The sequence below is a fragment of the Gymnodraco acuticeps genome, unplaced genomic scaffold, assembly GCF_902827175.1.
Source record: "Gymnodraco acuticeps unplaced genomic scaffold, fGymAcu1.1, whole genome shotgun sequence".
NCBI lineage: Eukaryota > Metazoa > Chordata > Actinopteri > Perciformes > Bathydraconidae > Gymnodraco > Gymnodraco acuticeps.
Genome location: NW_022989890.1, coordinates 3,387,593 through 3,410,743, shown reverse-complemented (window position 1 = coordinate 3,410,743; position 23,151 = coordinate 3,387,593). Strand labels below are relative to the sequence as shown.

Below are 23,151 nucleotides of genomic sequence, written 5' to 3'. Positions count from 1 at the left end.
TTCTGGGATTGGGCTCCCTCAGTCCAATGTCAGTGTCTCTAATCTCCTAACCCCATAATTCTTAATCAAAACCAAAGGCAGTATTTTTTTTATCATTATCTAATCCGTGGAAGCCGTGGATTACTCCTCTGGTTTTGCAATCTGCACTGCTGAGCAGGACGCTCGTCCTTTTCATCATCAGATGACCTCACCTGAACAATGTTGTGCAGTTAGACAATATTTCTGTCTTCACCTGTCTTTTTGTCCCTGTTTGTTCCTCCATCAGAAACGTTTGTTTGTCTTAATGATCGTGAAACGCAGAGCCCCCAACCTTGGTGGTAGTGGAAGAGGTGAAAAAGAAATGGAGAGAGATAACGGGATTGTGGCATCTGTCTGTTTGTGCCGTCAGTAAGAAGGTCAGAGATTATGATCTATAACTTCTATACCTCTTGCACAGATTATCAGAAAGAGATTGAGAGAACATTTAGATGAAGAGACAGTTCAAAGAGCTTGTTGTTGACATTTAAACATGTCCAAAATGAGCGTCCAGGAAAGGTCAATAAAGCACAGAAAACTCAGAATGGCTACTTTTAGACAATATGTTCTGTAAAACCAACTGCATTATAGAAAAACATTAGGAAGCACTTCAGACTTGTGCCTCATATCTTATACCTTTCATATAAAACCTGTCAAGTATGGTTTTAAGTATCACTACTCAAGGCTCTCAACTGTACATGAAGAAGACTTCAATCCAAACTATGTCTCTAAGATAAAAGAGTGGCAGACGTTTGAGTGGGTCCCATCCATCACAATGAGATGAACAGTCTCTGGGGCTGATAAGGCAGGTCTGTGTCAACAGCCTGTCAATGAAGACAAACGAGGAGGAGGGCTTTGAGAGGAGCAGAGCATCATTTATCTCTCTCTCTGTTGGTCTCATGGGTTTCTCTTTCTCTACTGTGGAAAAGCCTAGCTGTATATAATTCAGGGGCAATGCTCTCATCTGGTGGTGTGTAGGTGAACTGGCCTCATATAAAACTTCAGAAAATTGCACTTAATCAGAATATGAGGAAACCCTGAGACCTAACAATGTGAGAAAACAGGACTTAATCTTTTTTTTTTTTTAGCCATACTCAAAGGCTTAAGGTCAGGTGAGTATTATGATGTGTTTGGCCTATTGTGAATGCTTGTCATGCACGTTCAGCCTATAAACAAAACAGATGAAGGGTACATTGTGAAGCCCATATCTCAAGTTTTATGTTTGGATTACATTGAAAAACGAATCAATACCATGTAAAAGCAATACACCCAGAACTAAATCAGCATTTGGCATACTGAATTTGACATATAAAGTAACATGGGACGCTAAATAGTATTGGTATTGGAAAGCACCATATGTCTTTCTGTCTAAAAACAGAAGGTTGATATTTTCTTTTTTGTTGAATAATGACATCATTAGGGTTATGTTTTCATAGACTTAAGAAAGCTCCCACAGAGCCACATTTAGTAAACTGCTGTGTGAAAATTCCCGAGTAGCGCCCCTTGCCTTTAAATTTATTTTTGATGTAGCTTTATAATTGCAAGGAACTCGTCTTATATAAACAAACTATAGGCCTATCACCTGCGTAAAGGTGGACTTGCACTTCATTGCCAACACCATCCCTCCCCCCAAAAGAAAAACACTCTTGCTCTATTTTCTTCCGCCAGAGCTTTTATAGCACGATATGTTCATTCTGAGCAACTGTCTCATTGCAAAGCTATTACAAAGCTCAAGACCATCCCAGCGGCATGACCGTGTCACTCAAAACAGTGCTGCAGCTATGGGCATTTTTGCGAGCTAAAGTCATGTCATCCGAGACATTTAATTGGGCCCAGGCCGCCACAGGGGGACAGCAGACATTCCTCCCCCGCCTGCGCCCTGTTGTGTTGCGCTGCGCCGCGTGGCTGCACTCCGTGGATGTCATGCCCATGTCCACGCGCATACTTGAGACGCGTTTATTATGGTGAAGAACTTCTGAATACCAAATAATATCGTTTTTGTCTCCCGAGGGACGTTGAGGTTAACTTTTGGAGAGATAGTTGTGCCATGCTGATGTACGACTTGTGTTTTTTCTGAAGAGACATCAGCAGACGGTGAATCAATATTGAGGACGTACACTGCCATCTGATTTCTAACTTGTTTATAAGGAATTTCATTGGTCGGGCTCCTGCTGCTGCTTCAGGTAATAATGACCTGTTGCATTTCCAGTGCATGCTGGAAATACTCCATATGTATGGGATAAAGTAGTCTTCATCATTATGTGGAACAATGCTTAAAATATATGCACTATTATGCTATTCCAGCTGCCTGTTCTGTCACATTTGACCTTTCAGAGATACATTAAAACAATGTATTTGCTAGTGTAGAAAGTCAGGGAGGCATGTTATGTGTGACAGGGTTTACCAGGGTTAAAGTAGGCAAATGCCCCCTGATATAAAAAGCCCTTACCCTTACAGAGGGGGCACAATCCAGACCTCAGAGCCAGTCTGTCAAAGCTCTCTAATGATTTAATCCCACTGCAACTTTAAATGGATGATGAAACTGGTGGTGTGTGTGTGTGTGTGTGTGTGTGTGTGTGTGTGTGTGTGTGTGTGTGTGTGTTTATAAAGCCCCATACTTTCCTAGGTGTGGATTAATCACATGGCTTATCAGAACAGGCTTTCGTTTAATAAACACAACACCTGCTGAGTTCACTGTTTAGTTGAGTTGAGTTGAAGTCACAATATTGGGATGAAAAAAAACTATACTTACCCTTCCATTTCAGATAGGACAAACTACATATCAAATTACCACTTTAACCACTGGTTTATCATTTGTTATAAAAGTAAAAATAAATGCCACTTACAGTTTCCCAGAAATGTCGGAAGCACCTTTAGATTATTCTGACCTAGCAATTGTTTAAACCCCACACATTTAGAGTTATATAAAACAGCAAGGCAAGAAAACCCCACATTTAGGAATCTTGAAACTGTATTTTTTATTAAATGTGTTAAATGAATTATAGGTCTGTCAGTTTCCAGTTGATCGAGTGATCGTTTCATTATTACATCATCACTTCTCTTTCATGAGATCCTCGCCCTAACAGCTGTGTTTTGTGCTTGGGCCCGTGAAGGGATAAATGATCACCTCAACCAGAAGAGTGTCTCCTGATAAATCTGAAGTTAGAATCGCCTTCAGCCTCGAAGACACATCAGGTAAACTCACTCACTAACTAACTGTGCACTCACACAAACCTGCAAATGCCCACACACACACACACACACACACACACACACACACACACACACACACACACACACACACACACACACACACACACACACACACACACACACACACACACACACACACACACACACACACACACACACACACACACACACACACACACACACACACACACACACACACACACACACACACACACACACACACCTGTGTTTCCAGCATCCTCAAAAAAGACTAACACATTTCTTTGAGTTTAGTTAAACCTATTAATCAATAGATAATGTAACACCTGCATTGCTTGGAGCTCTACTCTCACTGCATTTCCAGTATGTGTGGAACACATGCACGGCATTCCTCCTACCAAAACAGACCAGGCACAATCTGCCCCTCACACCCCCACCCCCACCCCCTCCTCCCTCACACCCTATCCCTTTAACTGTGTTCATTCTTCTACGCTGCAGCTGAGACAGGTGCTCCCTCTATTTCTGTAGGACCCCTGCATATTAAAAACCAACCACACATGCATGTGAGCAGCTGTGCACTTGCACCACGCTAGCGATTGCACAACCTTTTATGTGACCATGATTACTTCATTCTATCATTTTCAATCAGAACTCAGCGGTCTGTCCAGGGACAAGGTGTCTTTCAGGATGTTTTACTCGAGTGGGGCCGGGCACTGGGACAGCAGCTGCTCCTATGAAATGGCAGAGTCAGGTTTCCCTCTAATACTAACAGTGTCCTGCTGCCTGATTCACTGTTCAGCTTTTAGAACACTGGCCTATATTTATAAGCAGTTAACACTTCCAGTCCTACTCCGCCCATCTCTGATCCCCCTTGTCTTTCTCTTAGGAAGTGAGATGAAGGGCTGTAGCCGGAACTACACTCAAATCCCACTCTGAGCAATGATTCATTGAACTCATTGACATTCTGCTTGTCATTTTCTCATGGCAACATGTACTGTATCTTACTGAGTTACATTTGCATATTTCTTAATGCTGTTAATAGCTTGCTTTTTGATTTACATCGGTGGATTCAGATTTAGTTTCCCTTTACCATATGGTTTTTTTCTCTATCCTTTTTCTTGAGGATCAAATACCTATCCAGCGACGACGACTATACTTGGTAACATGCTTACGTGCCTTGTTTTAATTTAGTTAAACCATCCAGAGCTGCTCAGGCACAACCTGACCCTACCCTCCAAAATCAAATTTTAGATATTCCCAAGACGATCATGTTGTTCCCTCTTTGAACTCGTGTTCCTCGGCAGGGGACCTGTGCTCCATCTAGGGATCATCGTCTGGGGCTTTCATGACTTCATGCCAGGCATAGTTATAACCACTGTGTCAATCCTAAGCATGAGAACTGTATTTATTCCTCATCATAATTGGCCCCGTGGCTGCAGCCTGGCCCACTGATACCTCTGCTTTTAGAAGGTTGCATCATCCCAGGATTCTCCACATGTGTTCCACAATTCCTGGGGGACATTACTGGCTGGTGCAGACAACCTATCTGTTTCTGTCTGTCTGGCTGCCTGTCTGAATCCCTCTCTGTCCATACATCTGGCCTGTCTGTTCTTTCTGCCCACTGTTGGTCTGTTTGTGTTCTTACTCTGCATGTCATTCAGTGTGGCAGCTCATTACTGATGTACAGTAAGAGGACATGGCTCATTTATAAGCGTAGCAGCTTGTTGCTATGCTGTGGTGTCGTATAAGACGCCCCTACAGTGTTTCATTTTGTTCTATTTTATGAGGCGGGGAAAGGCATTTAAGCAACTGCTCGTCGGACAAGTCACTTGGCTGTACATCAACAACATGCAGCAAGCAATACTAATGAAATAGAAACATATATACATTTCGACTTTTAGCATCCTATGAAAATCAACTTGCAGTTAAAAGTGTTTTTAATGCTAAAAGAAACCCTATTCATTAAAGGAAATACGTAATTGTCCATCAAGATTAGCATGGTTGTTAGTGTTTGTCTTACTTCTTTGACTTTTACTCGTGTGTTTACTTTGAATATGTAGCCCATGATTGCAACATTATTTTGTAGTAAATTCCTAATGTAATAGCTTCCTGCAATGCTTCCAATATGTTCAAAGCAATTTCTGCTTGCACTGGTATCACCACATGATTCATACCAAACATTTGACAAGATAATCTCTCTCCCACAAGTTTCATATATCTGCAGGCCGATTTTAATATAGTACTGGGAGAGAATGAAGGAAATCATTCTGGGAAGAAGCAGTAAATGAAGCTAAACCTATTGTCTTGTACTTCTTGTCATGTACTAACCATAACTCAACACTATATGAAATATTTAGCCCAAACTCAACCAATATCCAAATGTCCCTTACATTGTAATGCATGAATAATAATAAGCCAATAATTCAAAAATATATAATAACAGTACTCTTTGATAACTCAGCACATGTTCCTAATTATTCATGTCTGAATAACGTCTTCTGTTTTAATAGATGTAAAAGATGTGGCGGACATCCCTCAGACTTTCCCAGACCTTGAACAGCGACTACAGGTATACAGTAATACTATACTAGTACATACCTTTTTCTGTTTTGTTTTGTTTCTTTGTTTATTTTTGGTTTTTGTTTTGTTTGTCTACCCTCCCTCCCAAATGTAAAGCGTCTTTGGGTTCAAGAAAAGCGCTATAGAAATTAAATGTATTATTATTATACTGTATGTGTATACACTACTGGTCAGGAAGTTAGAGTCACGATTGTACGAGAAAGCTTTCAGAATAATTGATTGATTTTTTTTTTAAATCAAGTTTTTTCCTCATGATGTCCCACTTTAATCTAAGTTTAAATATAAAGTCTAAGTAGATTTTCTTTCCTCGGAATAGTTCCCTCCTCTCGGCTCTGAATATTGATTTTATATTTTAACTACAATGGCCCAACTATTCTGTTAATGGTAGACTCTGAATCTGCTACATCAAGAGAAGTTAATTTGATCAACCCTGTAAATCAGTGTCTTGACTGTGTGCACTAAAGCTGCTATTAGTGTTGTCATTGAATTATCCTTCAGCGTGTGCCAGTGCCAGGGTTAGATAAAGCTGGTTTAAAGTATCAAATGAGAACAGTAGTAACAGGCCAATGAATAATAGCTTTTATACACTCTACCACAGGCTTACTCACTAGCATTGGGCCATAGGGTGTTCTACTGTAAGGCCTTTAAGTTTGTGACATAAAGCATTTGTTCATCTCATACAAGCAGTATGGAGACAAGTCAGTTCAGGTCTCATTTTTATAATGTAACGAGATACTTTATTAAATCAAAGTTTAAAAAAAACATGTTCTTGAATATCATTTACCTCTGTTATGTATGTGTTTGTTTTTTTATTTATCTGCTTATTTGTTTGTTTATTTGTTTGTTGTTTTATGTTTTTGTTTTGTTTGTTTGTTTTTGAATAACAAATGTATTTCTTTAATAAAAAAAAGATATGTTAGTCATTTAGTTTTTGGGAGAAGGGGTGGGATTAAATAAGTGCAAACTTCTTCCCACCCCTTTTCGGATGTATAATTAAGTAGATTATTTGTTTATACATCATCAGAATCAGAATCAGTAATATTTTTGTATATTAATTTGACACTGCTTAATTTAGTTTTGTATAATAATTCTCATTTTAAATGTTTGTATTATTGTTTTACACATGCGAAATAAATCTAATCGAATCCAAATCAAAGTACATGAAAATGTTGATATTGGGGTTCTGTGGTCAGAGGGTCATTAAAGTAAAGGAATTAGCCATTATACAGCCAAGTAGCATAAATTGTAATAATTAATAACGTCAGTAACATTTTAATTTCTTTAGAAGTTGGAAAGTGGTTGGAAACGTTTTGACATATTACTGATTGTGTGAAATAATGTGTGTTAAATCATAATCTGTTTTGTTTTGTCTTTCTGATCCGTCTCACCCTGCCCCCCTGCAGCCAGTACCCCCCTGTGTGTCTTTGAGAGAGAGCGTCCAGGTGCACAAGGAACACTGCAGGATGGCCAGAGAGTTCCACCAGGTCAAACACGAGATCGCTGCCATTGAGGATTGCAAGTGAGTCCCTATAAAATATCTATTATTGGAAAAACACAAAACAAAACAGGGGGTGTTGTAATGCAACGGAAGCATGTTGGGACCAGAAGAAAATACATAACTAATTTTCATTAATATTAGTTTTTCTTTCTTTGCCTTGTACATCACAATACATATTAGCTTCTGACATTATCAAGGAACATTGACTCTAGGACAACTAATGATTTTAGTAGTTAATTCCCACTGAGGCCATCTTTACTATAAAAATAAAACAATCACTTTTTGTTCAAAATGTCCACCAGGTGGCACATGTTAATAGCTTTCATACAGACTTTAGCATATTAACTCCTGAGAGTACTACTTTAAGATTATATGTGAACAGTTAGTTCTGTACAACTTCATTTTAAGGGATATTTCTTTATTTTTGTAATAACGTTAAATCAGAGACCAGAATAATAGAGTGAATATCGCACTGCGACCATTTTAAGCTGTAATAAGTGAGACCTGCTGTATTTTTGTATGCACCTGTGTGGTGTGTATGCCCGCACACACACACACACACACACACACACACACACCACACACCACACACACACACACCACACACCACACACACACACACACACACACACACACACCACACACACACACACACACACACACACACACACACACACACACACCACACACACACACACACACACACACACACACACACACACAGGGGAGTACTACACACACCACACACACAACACACACACAGGGGAGTACTACACACACACACACACACACACACCACACACACACACACACACACACACACACACACACACACACACACACAGGGGAGTACTACACACACACAGCGCACAATGTCCCCTGTGCCCTCAGCAGCTGTGGGGGGATCTTAGTAGGGGGATTTTCAAGGCCATTGCTGCTGCCCCACCGCCGCTACAACACAAACACACACACACACACACAAACACGAACACACACACACAACACACACACACACACAACCACACACATCCAAACACACATCCAAACACACACCACACACACAAATACCACACACACACACATACACACACACATACACACACACACACACTACACACGCGCACACCACACACACACACACACACACAACACACACAGCACACTACACAACCCACACAAACACATACCACACAACACATACACATACACCAAACAACACATACACACACGACACCCACACATCATACACACACACAACACAACACACACACACACACACCACACACACACACACACACCACACACACCACACACCACACACCTTACGGCCACCTTGGCCGAGCTCCATAATAGAGAACCGCAGGCAGACTCTGATGGGATGAGTGTAGCCCGTGAGTTGTGAGATTAAGCACACAATTGATGAGTCAGGCCAGGCCGCGGTTCTCTCTTTTAACGCTGTCGCTCATGCCAACTTCCACTGACACGTACACACGCCAAGTTTTAGATTCACACCGTCAAGTAAAATTGATTCACCAACTAGGCAGAAGGAAGGGCACTACACAGATTGTGCTTTTTTACGCCAATACTACAAGTACAATATTTCTTTCGTTGTTGATAATTTATTACTCATATTTATCTGTGTTGTGGATTTATTTTTATATTTTTATGCTAAGGTCACTCAACCATTGACAGACATACTTTATACAATCCGACCGTTTTTTGTTTACTTGGCCATTATGATTCACATGCAGAAACTCAGGTGTCTTAGTCTCAGGAACATACAGTGAAGTGTTGCAGAAATTACAACAGGAACAACATTCTAACACACTGCGGAGGGATTTTCCAAAATTCACTCAGTGAACTTTTGGTCAGTAATATCAAATCAGCCCATACTGTTGGAATGTATAGAGAATTTTTTTTACATGAGACAAATTCATTTGTTTCAGAAAACCCCTTTTCAGTGTGTACAAAACAATGATTCAAACATTGGTAGGCCAATAGTAGATACGATCGCAGGAACCATCATGATGCAAACTCTTTCCCAATTGTAAAATAATTATGAAATCATAATATTTCTTCAAAACATTGGTGTCCATATTAGAAGATTTGAAATGATGTCATACTTGTTCATAACTTTAACTGGATGGTGTCTGTTATGTTGTTTCTAAGCACATTTTGTTCAGGTATTCACAACTTTGGCACACAGAAGAGACAACATTAGCACATATGATGGTGTATTAGTTGTTCGTTAAATAGGAAAAACAATCGGTATTATTTACATCAGATTTAATTCCTCTTTTCTGGTTTCCAAATGCATTTTTCTGAGCTAAGAAGGATCTTTCCTCTTTTCTTAGCCTCTCTCTGTAAAACAAACTTACTTACACACAGCAGGAAACATATGCACATGCACATGCACGTTTCAACTTGCTCCTGAAAAGAAAACAGAAACGCAGCAAAAATGTAATGCATCGGATTCCCTGATCATTGACTGTAAATCACACTGTGTGTCGCTTGTTGTGGAAAACGCTGTGGTTTGAAAAAGCTTAACTTTAATTGCAGATTAATACAATTATTTAATCCCTCTATAAAATGAAATCATATACGATTGTAAAATTGTAAAGGACCGTGACCAAAAGCCTTCTCTTTGTGTTTTAGGTGTTTGTCACAAAGTATTACAAAAATAAATGAAGTTATGCTTTTCAAAAAGGATGATATTACCAGTCTTAGAGGGTGTAACAACTAAAAATAGACAGAGAATGAGAAGAGATAGAAAGATAAGGTGATGAGTCATATCATATTTCATAGCTTCCGCTGAACTGTCTATTTGTATTATTGCTTTTTACATCAGGAAATGAAAATACTAGGTGTTATAGGTATGTGAAAAGGATGATTACAAATTAAAAGTCCATCCAGTAAATTTAAACTAACATAATATTTGAAGGAATTATTTGTGATCCATATTTAAACAAAATAGTAGCCATAATAACACAAAACACTTCACAAAAAAACCCTGTCAGTATCCTGCTGTCACAATCAAATTAATTCATATTATGGCGATGCCTAGACAAAATGTCAATCTGAGTCAAAATCAATTAATATTTTGAAACAGAGTTGGAAAAATGTTTTACCTATATTTATATGTATCATATGTGTGTGTAAATTTGGTTAAAAAAAAGTATGGTTTGCGCCATTCAATCATCTAACATTGAACCCCTTCAGCAAATGAAAACCTGTTCAGTCATGAAAGCTCTACAGACAGCCTGCATTGTATAAAGAATAATTTCCCCCTTTGGTAATGCTGCTTTTGTGTGACTTGGCACTTATCAGCCGTAATACAACCCTGACATTCACACACTTTCTGGCTTGAGGCCGGACACATACATATACGTGTCTGTGTGCTCACAATGCCTCTCAAAGTCCAAACGCTGTTCTCTTCCAAGAGTGTGAAATCACTGCCAGGCAAAGTCAGGTCATCCTTCCTAAACCAAAGCTGGATTTGATTCCAAAAAATGTGGTTTACGTTATTTATTTTGTCATGCACCTTCATGTGCTAAGGCATAGTGGATTTACGGTACAGGACATCAACAATTCAGTTGATCTGGGGAAAAAAAATTCAGACAGAGATTTTCGTTGTATTCACTGAAATCTTTGACCTTTGTTGAAATTGTCTTTCATATAAAAGGCTCTACACTGTAGCTGTGCATCACTAGCCAATATGTTTGTAATATGGGTTTGTAAGAACTCTTATACATAACAAAAATGTGCCTTTTGCATCTTGAATATTAGCCAAATGTATGATTAACTTCAGGGACGTGCACAGGTACGGGCTAATGTTGCCCGGGCAACGGCCCTTTTGCCATTTTTGCCTGACCTGCCCCTCTGGAGAGAGCAATAGTTTTTTTTTTTTTCTATTGTGGCCGAATCAACATGATAAGCCCACAATTAGTATTGTAGCGTCTCGCTGCGGGAAACACACCTTGTCCGCGCTGTCATCTGCCCCCAGTCACGTGACTTTGTTTACAATCTGACAGCTGGAAGCAAAGGAAAGCCCTCCGAGTCCAACCTCATATGGCTATGGTGATCACACCAAACGCCTGCCCTGGCTCCTGCCCGTTAGAGTAAAGGGGACAAACCAGGGGACTTTACTTCCTCTTGACACCGTCGGTTACTTACAAAAAAAACAGCTAAATATTTGCTATTGTGCTTCTGTCTTTCTGTGTCTTTTACTCCGCTCCGTGAACTCCCTCACCCTCGCTCTCTTTTCTTGATCGCCCTCTCACAGGAGAACACTTCACTGTCCCGCTTAATTGTAGGATTTCTGCCATGTCTCCACTTTAGCTTGATCATCTCTGTTATTAAGTTATGGAATTCTAAATAAATAAGTAATTAGATACCTTACCGTTACTACGCTCATAAAGAATGATAAGAATAATGCGTATTGAACTGGTTTAATTAATTAGTGAGTTTATTTAAGGTAATTATAGAAGCCCTATGTTATCAGTAGCCTATGTCTGCACAGCAGTAACAACGGTAAAACTACATTAAAACAGAATTGTCCCCATTGTTTCTTTAATAGTTACTAACATTAGATATTTTAATGAGACATGGACCGCAACAAAAAATGTGCCTGAATAACGAATTTAGCAGTTGGACATAAAAGTCAACTGAGTGTCACTTGCAATGACAGTGTTGTGTTTTTATTTTATGAGTTTATGTTAGAATTTTCAAAAGGTCTTTTTCGGGGGGGAGGCCCTTTTTCCAGTTTAGAGCAATAGCCCCTCCAAATGTCTGTGCACGTGACTGATTAACTTATTGCAGTGGTTAGCATTGTTGCCCAGTAACAATGTTTGTATTTCTGAAGCTCAGCCTTTTCTGTAAGTTTGCATTGTTTCCATCTTTACTCCCACATTTAAGAAACAAAACAGCTCAAGAATATGAATCGCTCATAGATATAAATGTAAGCTTAGTCTGCAAATCTGCCTTTTATAGGAACCTGTTCAGGGTATTTGTCTGCATGCAGTCAAGTGTACGCTGGGTCCAGGTTTTCACAACTGAAAATAAGATTAATCAGGAAGAAATAGAGAATTAAGAAATTATTATTCAGAAAATGAATTATATAATTTGGAGAAATACTAAGAAAAAGAGCAATGTTAATGTTTTGTATCCCACTCTATTTAGGCGTCAGTTGCTGGCAGAGCTGGTGGAGGATGAGAAGGTTGCCATGGAGATTGCCCGTCTAGAGGAGGAGTTTCTGCGTCTAACAGAGGAGAACCGCACACTGATGACTGTCCACAACGAGTGCGCTCAGCAGCTGGAGAGGCTCTGCTTACCCAATCAGACGAGGCAGGACTCCTCGTGACCTCTGACCTCCCGCAGAACCTGAGGCCTCCCAACATCCAGCTGACGCCAGGCAGGAAACCAGGCAGAAATAAAGGCTCAGCTAGTGCTCATTCAACACAAATACAGTCAGTGGTTCAGATAATTACACAGAAAGGTGCCGTGGTTATTCGTGAGTCATTTGTTTGAGATATCATCATCTGCTGTTGTAGTGATTCTACCAAGCTATGACACAAGGCCACTTTTCTGGATTGTGTTATTATGTGATCTTGCAGAACCTTCCTGGTTGTCATTGCAAATACCTTACAGTATATATTCATACTCAGCTGCTGTGAATGTGACCAGATCATCTGAAATCTGTCTCAGGTCCTGTGGAGACTCAGATCTTTTACCTGGGGTCTGTGGAGGTAGCATGAGGTGGTATGATGTGGTCCAAATGTTGTATTTTGAGGATTGTTCTCCCCCCCCCCCTGCTCCCTCTCTTCCACCTAGACAATTGCCCGTCAAGTTCCTGTTGTGATAAAAAGGATATGAGACGAGTGGTTTAAAAGTGTCAGGGACCGGGAAATAATAGCCTTTTGTGAGGAACAGTAAAAGAAGAAGGATGATTACGCTCATACGTTTCACAATGAGCATCTGCTGTGACACAACACTGTAAGAATTGTACATTTGATTGATGTAGCGTGTCTCATCCACCTGGGTATTATACAACAAGATTAAACGTTGATTATTGCCGGCGTCCATTATTAAAGTGAATTTTATTTTAACACCAGCATCAGTTCCTTAGTTTCATTTCCAGCGCTGTTGTGTTTGGTGTCTGCTTTGCGTCCGTATTGCAGTGCTTACATGGAAAAGGGAACTAGATTTTTTTCACGAGGAGATTAGCTCATTGTGGAATTATGAAACAGTCGCCGGATTGGCTAGTTTGACTCTGGTAGCCTTCCTTCTTCCTCCTTTGAATCATGTGACATTGGCAACAATGCTTTGTGGTGATGATTAGTCCACTTTATTTTTACCTTCAATGCCAGGAATCCTGGCTTTGAAGGTGTACGCAGAGAACTCACTTGTAATCATTACATGATTTTTCTGCCTCTAATAATCATGACCCGACCTTTTACAGTTTCTTGCACAAAAGCCTAAAAAATAAATCTAAATCTAAGAATGAAATGAGGACAAATACTGTGTACTCTTTTACAGCTGTTCATTTATTTGACTTCTGCAAGGAAGGCAGACTCATATACACAAAAACACATGACGGAGACTTGAACTGATCTCTTGGAAAGATTGCTGCTGCCTAGAAGAACAGCATAATATGAGAAGTACTGAGAAATGTTTCATTTTCGACTAGTAGCCTATAATTGCCTCCTTGTTCTTGCAAAAGTTCATTATCAGTTGTTTTTAACCCTCTGTTATCGCACCATCTGTTCACAAAATGCATTGTCTGAAATGAGTCGAGTTAGTCCACACTTACTCTGGACAAAAGACTAAATTGGACAAAAGACTAAATTGTGTTAAACACTTGGTTTATAATTCCAAACCCTTACTCTGAATTATTTGCTTGGTAAATCTATAAATGGCTTATCTGGGAAAAGCCCGTTATTTTCCCAGACAGATCTAAGGGTGCGATTGGTACGGACAGGAAAACTGCTTGCTCATCCCATATCAGCAGGAGTGCATGAGTCAGCGCTGGCTCTGTTCCACCCAGAGTTGTTGCGACATAGCCTACACACACAAGCACACACTCCCTCTTTCTCCCCCTCCCTCCCACATACTCACACACAGGCCATATGACTGAGTCAAGCTCGGATTTTAGTTTGTAGCAGAGTTGTGATAAGACTTTCTGAGAACCGTAGCCCGGTCTGACGGCATTCCATTTAGAAATAACCATGTGTGCTCAGAAGATGGGACTTTCTTTAACACTTCTCTAAGAAAGCTGGATATATAAAGGCAGCATTGAAAGGTTGGTATGTTTTTTTTATGTTTTACCTTTTATGTATCCCAAATAAGGGAAAATGGTTAACTGTAACAGTGTGTGTTTGTGTGTACATATAGATGTCTGTGATGGCTGCTCCACGGTCGTCTGTGTTTACATTTGAGTCTGCGGTGCATTCCTCCCATGTGCTGAGCCGCCTGGACGAGCAGCGTCGCCGGGACACGTTGTGTGATGTTACCGTGGTGGTGGAGGGCCACAGTTTGAGAGCCCACCGCTCAGTGCTCGCTTCCTGTAGCGAGTACTTCTCACACAGGATTTCCTCCCTCACACAGCATGGAGCTGTCATCAGTCTACCACAAGAGGTGAGAGGACACCTCAAGATACATAAAGTAACGTAGAGAAAGTGAAAAACACAAGCCGTGCTGCCAAACACACCCCTGTGTGAATGTGAAGTGAGAAGTATGATGAATGGTTCATTTCTTCAATAGTGTTGATGGTAAATAGGCGGACTAGATTTGTTGAACCTGTGACATTTTAGTATGCTGTTTAGTGTAAATACTACTATGACACACACTTGACTGACTGCAGTTTTCCTTCAAAATGCTTTTTTTATTATTGTGGTTCTTAGTGGTTTCCTGCAGAGATATTTAAGTACAACATATATTCCCAGTGGGTCTTAAGCAATGATACTAAAGTTAGAAAGAAAAACAACTAAGATAAAAAGAAAAATAAGCAGAAAAGTGTTCTACCAATTTGATCTGCAAGAGGAAACCGCTGGCTCGATAACAAAGCTATTTTAATTAGATTTTTCAGTGTTTTCTATTATTCCACAAGTACAGTGTTTCTTTCACAAATTGAATTTGCATTTGCACAATTCTTTAATACACTGGTATTCAGCTTCTTGGTAAATGCAAAAGCCACTGAAAAAAGATAGAAAATAGATTATTGTTTACATGTATTGGTTGTTGTGTCAGTAAAATCTTACAATCCTTGGCCTTATTTCACAAAACATATCTGGTCAGAGAAGCTTTATTTCCCTGGCTTACTGGCATATTGTTGCCTTCTGACAGAACATATTATATAATTATGTATTGCTATCCTTGAGAAAGATAATGCTCATTTATATTGCTTGTCCTCTTTCACAGGTGACAGTTGCTGGCTTTGAACCTTTGCTGAATTTTGCCTACACATCCAAACTTCTCTTCGGGAAAAACGATGTCTTAGAAATACGCAATTCAGCTTCCTTTCTTGGTTTCAGAGACCTAGACGAGTCATGCTTTGATTTCCTCCTCCCCAAGTTCTTCTCCAGTAATGACTCTGCCCCTTTCCCGAGAAAGACCTGTTGTAAGAAGATATGTAAGAGACAATTATTAAAGGAAGACATTGACTCTGACCGTGTTTTGTTGAATGAGAAAGAAGTAGAACCAGTTGATGACTCACTATGTACGCAGGAAGTGGCTTGGCACTGTAACAAATCAGTGAACAACAAAATGGGAAGTCTGAACAAAGCAAGCACTCTTCCACCTGAAGCTGAAGGGACCAACATTGAATATACGCAATGTCCAAAGTATCGCAAGTTCCAGCTAGCTTGTTGTAAGGAAAGTTGTGTCACAGATAAAAGTCTGAACAATCCTGCAACAGTTATCAGGGACACCTGGGACCTCTCCTGCTCGCCCCCCTCCAGCAGTGCTAAGAGCAAAAAAGAAGCTGATGTTGAATTCCCTCATATTTCCACCTCAAATTCCACCACACAGAGCGAAGGAGGGGCTGATGAGCCATGGAAAAATGACAAGAAAACAGAGAATGGTGGGGAGGTTGATGTGATTGAGAAAGACACACATGAAAGGCAACACAAATGGATTAAGAAGGAGAGAGAGATGAATGTGGGGGAAGAGATCAGCTCTTCAGACAGATCCACTGTCAAGGAAGTCTCTTCAGGGTCAAGCACATCGCTGGGCGAGAGGTCATCAGGGTTTATATTGAACCATTGCCCCCTGAAGACCTTTGTTGAAGCCCCTGCAATCACTCTGTCACAGGGGTTTGTCGTGGACATTACAGAGGGCAAGAAAACAAATAACTCTGGTGCACTGCCGCCAGTATCCATTTCCCATAAGGCAGAGGAACAGGTTGAAGCTGAGGTAAAAATGGCAGACGATGAGATAGATTTGGGCTGGCAAGACAGAGGCAGGATGGAGAGAGTGACCCTATCAGTAGATAATGCCAGAGAAAGGAGCACAGAGGAAAGGGAGATGGCCGAGCACCTGGCGAGGAGGCTGGGGTCCGACGTGGAGCCTGATGCAGGAAGTTCCTCCGATACAGGGAGCGGACAGGCACAGAGCAAGTCTTTAGAGTGGAGTAAGTGCCACAACATCAGCTCCACAAGCACCAGCTGTCCCTTTTTCCAGGATCTGGAGCAAGGCAGGTGTGTATGGAAGGGAGCAGAGCTGTCTGAGTGCGAGGGGGGCTCTCAGTCAGGTGTGTCATCCTTCAACTCGGGGGAGGATGGAGAGTGGGAGACGGAGACAGAAGGAGACAGTGAGGCCTACGCAAGAGAGCGGGCCAGACAGGTGAGCGGTTAAACCATGAATCAAGTCTGCCTTTTCTCTACAGATCTGCTCTGTTCTTTGATATATGTATATGCTTCCTGCTGACACCTAACTGGGAAGTTCATGTGCTGAAAATAGTCTGTGTCAGTAAACGTCAGCAAGCTCACCCCCACATGTAGATACATTCACTATGTTTGCTTGAACAGAAAGCAGAATCACTTAAGTGCCAAGTTAATTATTCACCAAGTTAATGATGTGTGTGTGTGTTTACTTGTGTTTGTTGCGACGGTGTGCATAATTAGCTCAGAGTCCAATGCATGAAATTGACAGCTCAGCCCGTTGAGTTAACAATGATCACGCACAAAGGACAGGTTTGAGGAAACTCATGTTTCTGTACAGAGAGGTTGAACAAAGCTGAGGTCACTTCACAGGAGAAACCAAGCTTGTATTTACTCTAGATAAAACACTACATGATTGGTACTGCTCCAATATACCAGCGAGTGTACATTTCCTGTCACACATTGTCCAGAAGCAATAACCCAGCACCCAACCTCTGCCTATACAAGTTATCTCCAAGTAAATGATTAACATCTTGGTAAAAAATTAACATGACTGTATTTTAACTCTATATTAATTCCCTTCTTTTGAGCGATAACAGCTCCATGCATCTGTTTGATCATTACATATTTGTATTCATAGTATTTTAATTCAAAGGATGATTTCCTAAGATTTCAAGTTGACAATGATAATTAGGCCTTATGATGTCAATACAACCAAATCAAAGCTGTTTCTACAACCCTGCTGCTGGGTGTTTGTACCACATTCCCATGTCTTCTAAAGTGTGACATGCAATATAGGATTGATTTTGCTCCATCTTTCACATACTCTCTTGTGAAACCTTTATTTCCTGTTTGCGTGTCCTCAGGTGCAGTTGCCATTCTCTGTAGAGTGGATTGTTGATCTGAGCAGAAATGACTTCCAGCAGCTGCTGAAGCAACAGGTCTTTACCCGAGAACAGCTGGAGTTTGTCCACGATATGAGACGCCGCAGCAAAAACCGCCTCGCAGCTCAGCGTTGCCGCAAGAGGAAACTAGACTGCATATATAATCTGCAGTGTGAAATCAACAAACTGGTAAAAAAAACGAAAAACCTTCTCTTGAAATCTGCAGTTACTTTCCAATCCGCTTCTTGTGTATTCATTTAGATTGCATGTGCTGCTTGTGTGTGTCACAGAAGACAGAGAGGGAGACACTGATGACGGAGAAGAGCCATCTGAGCCAGATGAAGTCCAAAGCGTGTCACAATGTCTCTGCATTATGCCAGAGGGTCTGCAACGAAGCCAACCTGCAGCCGGAGCAGCTCCAGGTGTTGGCCAAATACAGTTCCCCGGACTGCCCTCTGTCCTCTCTCTCTACTCACATGGACCCTCTCTTCTCACAGCCTGGGCTGCTCCTCCAGCCTCATGCTGTACGGTCAGATTGTCTTGTTGGCCACGATGAGTATATGGCGTCTGATGAGGCTTCCAGCTCCAGAAAGGATACACTCACCAGAGATGATCATCATTCGCTTTAGATACAGCAAAAACCAATAGGGTTGATTATGATGTCAAACTAATGATTCAATGATTCCCTACCTATCTAAAGACTTGACTGCAGACTTTGGACTGAGGACAGGCTGTTTTATAACGCAGTGGCATACTTTTGATACATTTATATTGAGTGGTTGCAATCAACGAACATTGTAATTAACTCCTGCTACCCTTTTTTTAATTGAAAACACAAGTGTTTAATTGTGAGGTCAGGAATGCATTCCAGGTGTCCAAAACTATTCATTTTACTTTGACACCAATGATAAGTCTGATTACATGTAGAGCAAATGTTTCACCCTTGGCAAACCGCTTATCAGACTTTGTTTTCCGGTGAAAGCTGATCGGTACCTGCTCACAAATAAACCCAGCCAGGGTGCAAGTTGAGAATGTTAACATTTTAGCACTAAGACACTAATCATAATGAAAGGAAACAATGGTCTCTATATTTATAGTGGGCTTCATTGCTTCATATCTCAGGAAATTGCACTTCATCCTTATACATAATTAATTTCCTTTCTTAAAACTCTAAAGTGTTTTATACAGGCTCTCAGGTGTTAATAGGAAAACTCAGCAACAATACCTCTTGCACACAGTGTGGGTTAGGCCCTCTCCGTGGAGAGAGCAACACACAACAAGATTTTGCACACAAACCAGACAACTGTCATTGTGGTTGTCCAACCGCAGTGACATGGCTCTTTTAGGTTGCTCACAGCATGGACTCACTAAAACAAACCTTCTAATGTGCTTAAATGTGTTTAAAATGCTGTCTAAAGAAAGTGCATCTTAGCAGAACTTTTAAATACGAACAAAAAAACACTTTCAGGAGAAAAGCTGCTTCACTCTGTCTAATGAAAATCATTCCCATCATTCTTCCCACATTTCCAGTTTGTCCTGAATTGCGGCAGGATTGTGTGTAACAACCATTTTTAAATAACTCTCAAGGTCAATTTTACGTTTATATTTTGTGTCTCAAAGCACAATTATTTATTATTGTTTTGCATTCCATGCATTACTCAGCGTTTCTGCTGACTTCCACCTATAACGTTTGACCTATTTTCTCCCCGCTTAGTAGATATTGACACTCAGGATTATTTACAGCAAACCAGCTTCACCACTTCCTCATGATCTCATTTCACTGTATTATATGTGCATATGTTTATTTTTGTACTCTTGATCACACTCAGTGCATCTAGCCTCAAAATGATTTGTGTCTAATGTGAACTAATACAGCAATACAAAAATTACATAAAGGGTATGTGAGGAAATTCTGACTAACAACATTATATTTTTGAAGACAGTTGGGCGCTGTTAAATGTCCTCAACAAAAGAATGTTTTGTTGTGTTGCATGATAACGCTGGTGCTTATTGCCCTCTAGTGGCAGTACTGCTACAGTCAAAAGATTGTTAAGACTGTTCATTTATTTTAAAAGCACAAAAAAGGACTGTATATATCTAAAAGGATTTTTATAAACAAAAGTTAAACAAAACCAATCAACAATAAAACAGAAAAATAAACAGTTAATGGTGTTTGTTATCATGCCCAACTTGTGAAGATGCAGTGTAATTGAAAAACCATCTGCAAGGTTAATGAGATGTAGAATCTGTCAGTGTTCAGAGTGAGTGATGAATAGCTGAGCTCCTAAGGTCCTCACAGGACTCATCTTTCAACCTGGACGGATGTGTTCATGATTTAATACTTCACTTTCATGTTTTCTGAATCTCAGTCACTTAGCTTAGTTTCATCTTTATTACTTTGAAGTTTTCTCCCTCTTTCTCCCTCTTTCTTCACTCCCCCTCTTTCCCTCTGTCTCTCTCTGGAGGCTATTTTAATTATAGAAGGACTGTTATTTCATCTCTCAATTTTCTTTTATGGGAGCAAACATAACGTAATACTCCTCAGATGATTACGAAACTGTACTAAGATCTGTAATACACAGCAATGTTGGTCATTTTCAGAGGCTATTAATGAACTTATCATAAGGAGAGAATGAAAGTATAACCCAAGGGGGTAAAGGTCACGCAGGTTAACTTTGCCTAATGGATTATGGCACTGGGCAGTGGGAACCGAGGGTCGCTGAGGTCCCAGGGCTTAAAAATGACAAAAACAGCCCAATGGAGGAGGTCATTAGCTTTGGAAAGCATGAGTTCACGCGCTGTAATTAAGTTTAAACCAGTCATCCTCAAGTGGCTGCACTTCACTCATGGCTGCATGTGTTTCTACTGCTAAAGCCCTCAGTGTTCATAGTTGTGTTTTTCCTTTATAAATGAGGAAACTTAGGAATTGTTTATCATTTGAACTTCATTCAAATGTCACTATTATAGCAGCCGTCCTTCCGCCATGGGGTCATGGGCATCGAAGTAATTGAAATGATTTATTTTTTGATATATTATTTTTGGGCAGAGAAATTGGTGTTGTCCTGCATTTGACAGGACCTTGTCACCATGTCCTGAGGCCATGCATCTTGTTAGCCAAGCTTTCAGTAGATATACTAAAACAATAAAGGAGAGGTTAGCTGAGCCTTCTGCTCATTCGCCGGCGCCTCTGGAACTCCCTCCCGATCAGCTGAGATCTGCCCCTTCCACGAGGTCTTCAAAACCGGCCTTAAGACCCTCTTCTTTCGGCAGGCCTGCCAATAAACTTTGAGCATGGTACACCTGGAGTACTGCCATTTGTATCGCTATCTCTGACTTTAAAAAAAAAAAAAAAATTATTTTCTTTTTATTATTATTTTTTTATTATTATTACTATTATTTGTTTAATCTCTCAAATTGTATCAGTGTCCTTTGTTGTGAAGCACTTCGAGATTTGTCTTGGCAGATGAGAAGCGCTATATAAATTAAATGTATTATTATTATTATTGATGTCGCCAGGGAAAAGAAAGTTTGGGGCTCTCTGCTGGAACTGCTACCCCCGCGACCCGACCACGGATAAGCGGGAGAAGATGGATGGATGGATGGATGGATGGATGGATTATTATTATTATTATTATTAGCAAATAAATATCAACAGAAAAGGAAAAGGGAAGGTTGTTTCGAATCAATCAGCATCAGAAACTTGAAGTGAATAAAATGCCTGCGGTGTTACTAATGTGTCAACAGATGGCACCAGATGAGCAATTTCTGATGGTGAGGAATCTTGATCAGATCAGATCATTTCTCTTCTATCATGTTGAGTTATTGCTGCTTTTATTCTGTTATATTCCAGATGACTGTTGGTCTCGATGTCTTGGCTGATTGTGTTTTGATCTAATAGAGAGTCATCTGATCTGATATAAGTCAATTCCCTCTGTAACATATTTGAAAGGCATTCAAAACTGACCAATTTATTACGTTTGCTTCTGTTCAACTGCATGCAGATTTAAGTATTGGAAGATGGAATTATTGATTTTTCTTCCATCTCATTTTATTTCTTGCTACCTGCTTCTTCCTCATCACTCTCCGTCTCTGTCTCTCATTTTCTCGCCGTCCCTCCCTCCCAGAGAAAATGTGGGCGTTTTTCTGTAGGTGGTTCTCTGGCAGAGCCTGAGCTCTATAAGGGAGCACAATATGTTGGGCTCGTAATCACAGTAATGAACAGTTAGATCTGTGCCAGTTGTTTTCATAGGAAGAGTTAACAGACCAAAACTTACAGAAGATTGTCCCAAATTGAAATGAGAAGTTTTAATTGAAGTGTTGTTTTAATTACATCTTTTGAAACGTAATTAACATTCTAAAACATTGAAACCCACTGACACAACTTCATCAACATTATGAAGTATGGGGTGATCTTGTTTTTTAGAGAATTTTTAGATCAGTTAATGGGTTGTTGGTGGTGATGTCTTTAATGTGAGCCAAGAGCGGACGACCAAATCTAATCCCTCAGGCAGAGAGTAATCCACGCAGTCATGGGGCTTCCTAATGAGGACCTGAGAGCCCTTGATCACACACACACACACACACACACACACACACACACACACACACACACACACACACACACACACACACACACACACACACACACACACACACACAACACACACACACACACACACACACACACACACACACACACACACACACACACACACACACACACACACACACACACACACACACACACACACACACACACACACACACACACACACACACACACACACACACACACACCTATCTCTTAGAGTAAAAGCTTACTGCAGTGATCATAAGGCTCTAAAATTGGTTGTAGAGCTGGCAATGGGCAACATTCAATATGATATGTTTTCCTTTTTTCCTTTGAACTGTTATATTTATTATATTGAGATATGGTGATTACATCGTCTGTAGTGATAATAACACCGAAAACAACTAGAATTTCACAGAAGAACTGATATGAAATATATAGATTCAAGTTATATTTTTCAGTGCAATTTTACAAGTTCAATGTGATTAATAGTCTCCAACCTTAGAGTGACGAGCTCTCTTCTCCAACCTTTTAACT

At 40.3% G+C, this 23,151-nt stretch overlaps 2 protein-coding genes across 3 annotated transcripts; both read left to right on the top strand.

The window, feature by feature from the left end:
• The first annotated feature begins 1,933 nt into the window (after nt 1–1,933).
• Nucleotides 1,934–13,402, top strand: map3k7cl (map3k7 C-terminal like). Of its 2 annotated transcripts, XM_034200600.1 has the most exons (6): nt 1,934–1,979; nt 2,095–2,198; nt 3,129–3,210; nt 5,718–5,776; nt 7,191–7,306; nt 12,464–13,402. In XM_034200600.1, the coding sequence occupies exons 3-6, from the start codon at nt 3,135–3,137 to the stop codon at nt 12,642–12,644; spliced, it is 432 nt and encodes a 143-aa protein (XP_034056491.1). In that variant the 5' UTR covers nt 1,934–1,979; nt 2,095–2,198; nt 3,129–3,134; the 3' UTR covers nt 12,645–13,402. The 2 variants fall into 2 exon arrangements, with proteins under 2 accessions (XP_034056491.1, XP_034056485.1); XM_034200594.1 differs by having other exon boundaries at nt 1,942–2,198.
• A 714-nt stretch (nt 13,403–14,116) lies between these two features.
• LOC117535915 (transcription regulator protein BACH2-like) lies at nt 14,117–21,507 on the top strand. Its single transcript, XM_034200582.1, has 5 exons — nt 14,117–14,582; nt 14,675–14,917; nt 15,701–17,122; nt 18,027–18,233; nt 18,335–21,507. The coding sequence occupies exons 2-5, from the start codon at nt 14,675–14,677 to the stop codon at nt 18,671–18,673; spliced, it is 2,211 nt and encodes a 736-aa protein (XP_034056473.1). The 5' UTR covers nt 14,117–14,582; the 3' UTR covers nt 18,674–21,507.
• The last annotated feature ends 1,644 nt before the right edge of the window (nt 21,508–23,151 follow it).

Bases quoted from the DNA above. Each gene is read 5' to 3' on its own strand.
- map3k7cl (XM_034200600.1), top strand. From the start codon at position 3,135: ATGATCACCTCAACCAGAAGAGTGTCTCCTGATAAATCTGAAGTTAGA. The intron at 3,211-5,717 runs GTAAACTCACTC...CTGTTTTAATAG, and splicing joins CAGCCTCGAAGACACATCAG to ATGTAAAAGATGTGGCGGAC. The intron at 5,777-7,190 runs GTATACAGTAAT...GCCCCCCTGCAG, and splicing joins ACCTTGAACAGCGACTACAG to CCAGTACCCCCCTGTGTGTC.
- LOC117535915 (XM_034200582.1), top strand. From the start codon at position 14,675: ATGTCTGTGATGGCTGCTCCACGGTCGTCTGTGTTTACATTTGAGTCT. The intron at 14,918-15,700 runs GTGAGAGGACAC...CCTCTTTCACAG, and splicing joins TCATCAGTCTACCACAAGAG to GTGACAGTTGCTGGCTTTGA. The intron at 17,123-18,026 runs GTGAGCGGTTAA...GCGTGTCCTCAG, and splicing joins CAAGAGAGCGGGCCAGACAG to GTGCAGTTGCCATTCTCTGT.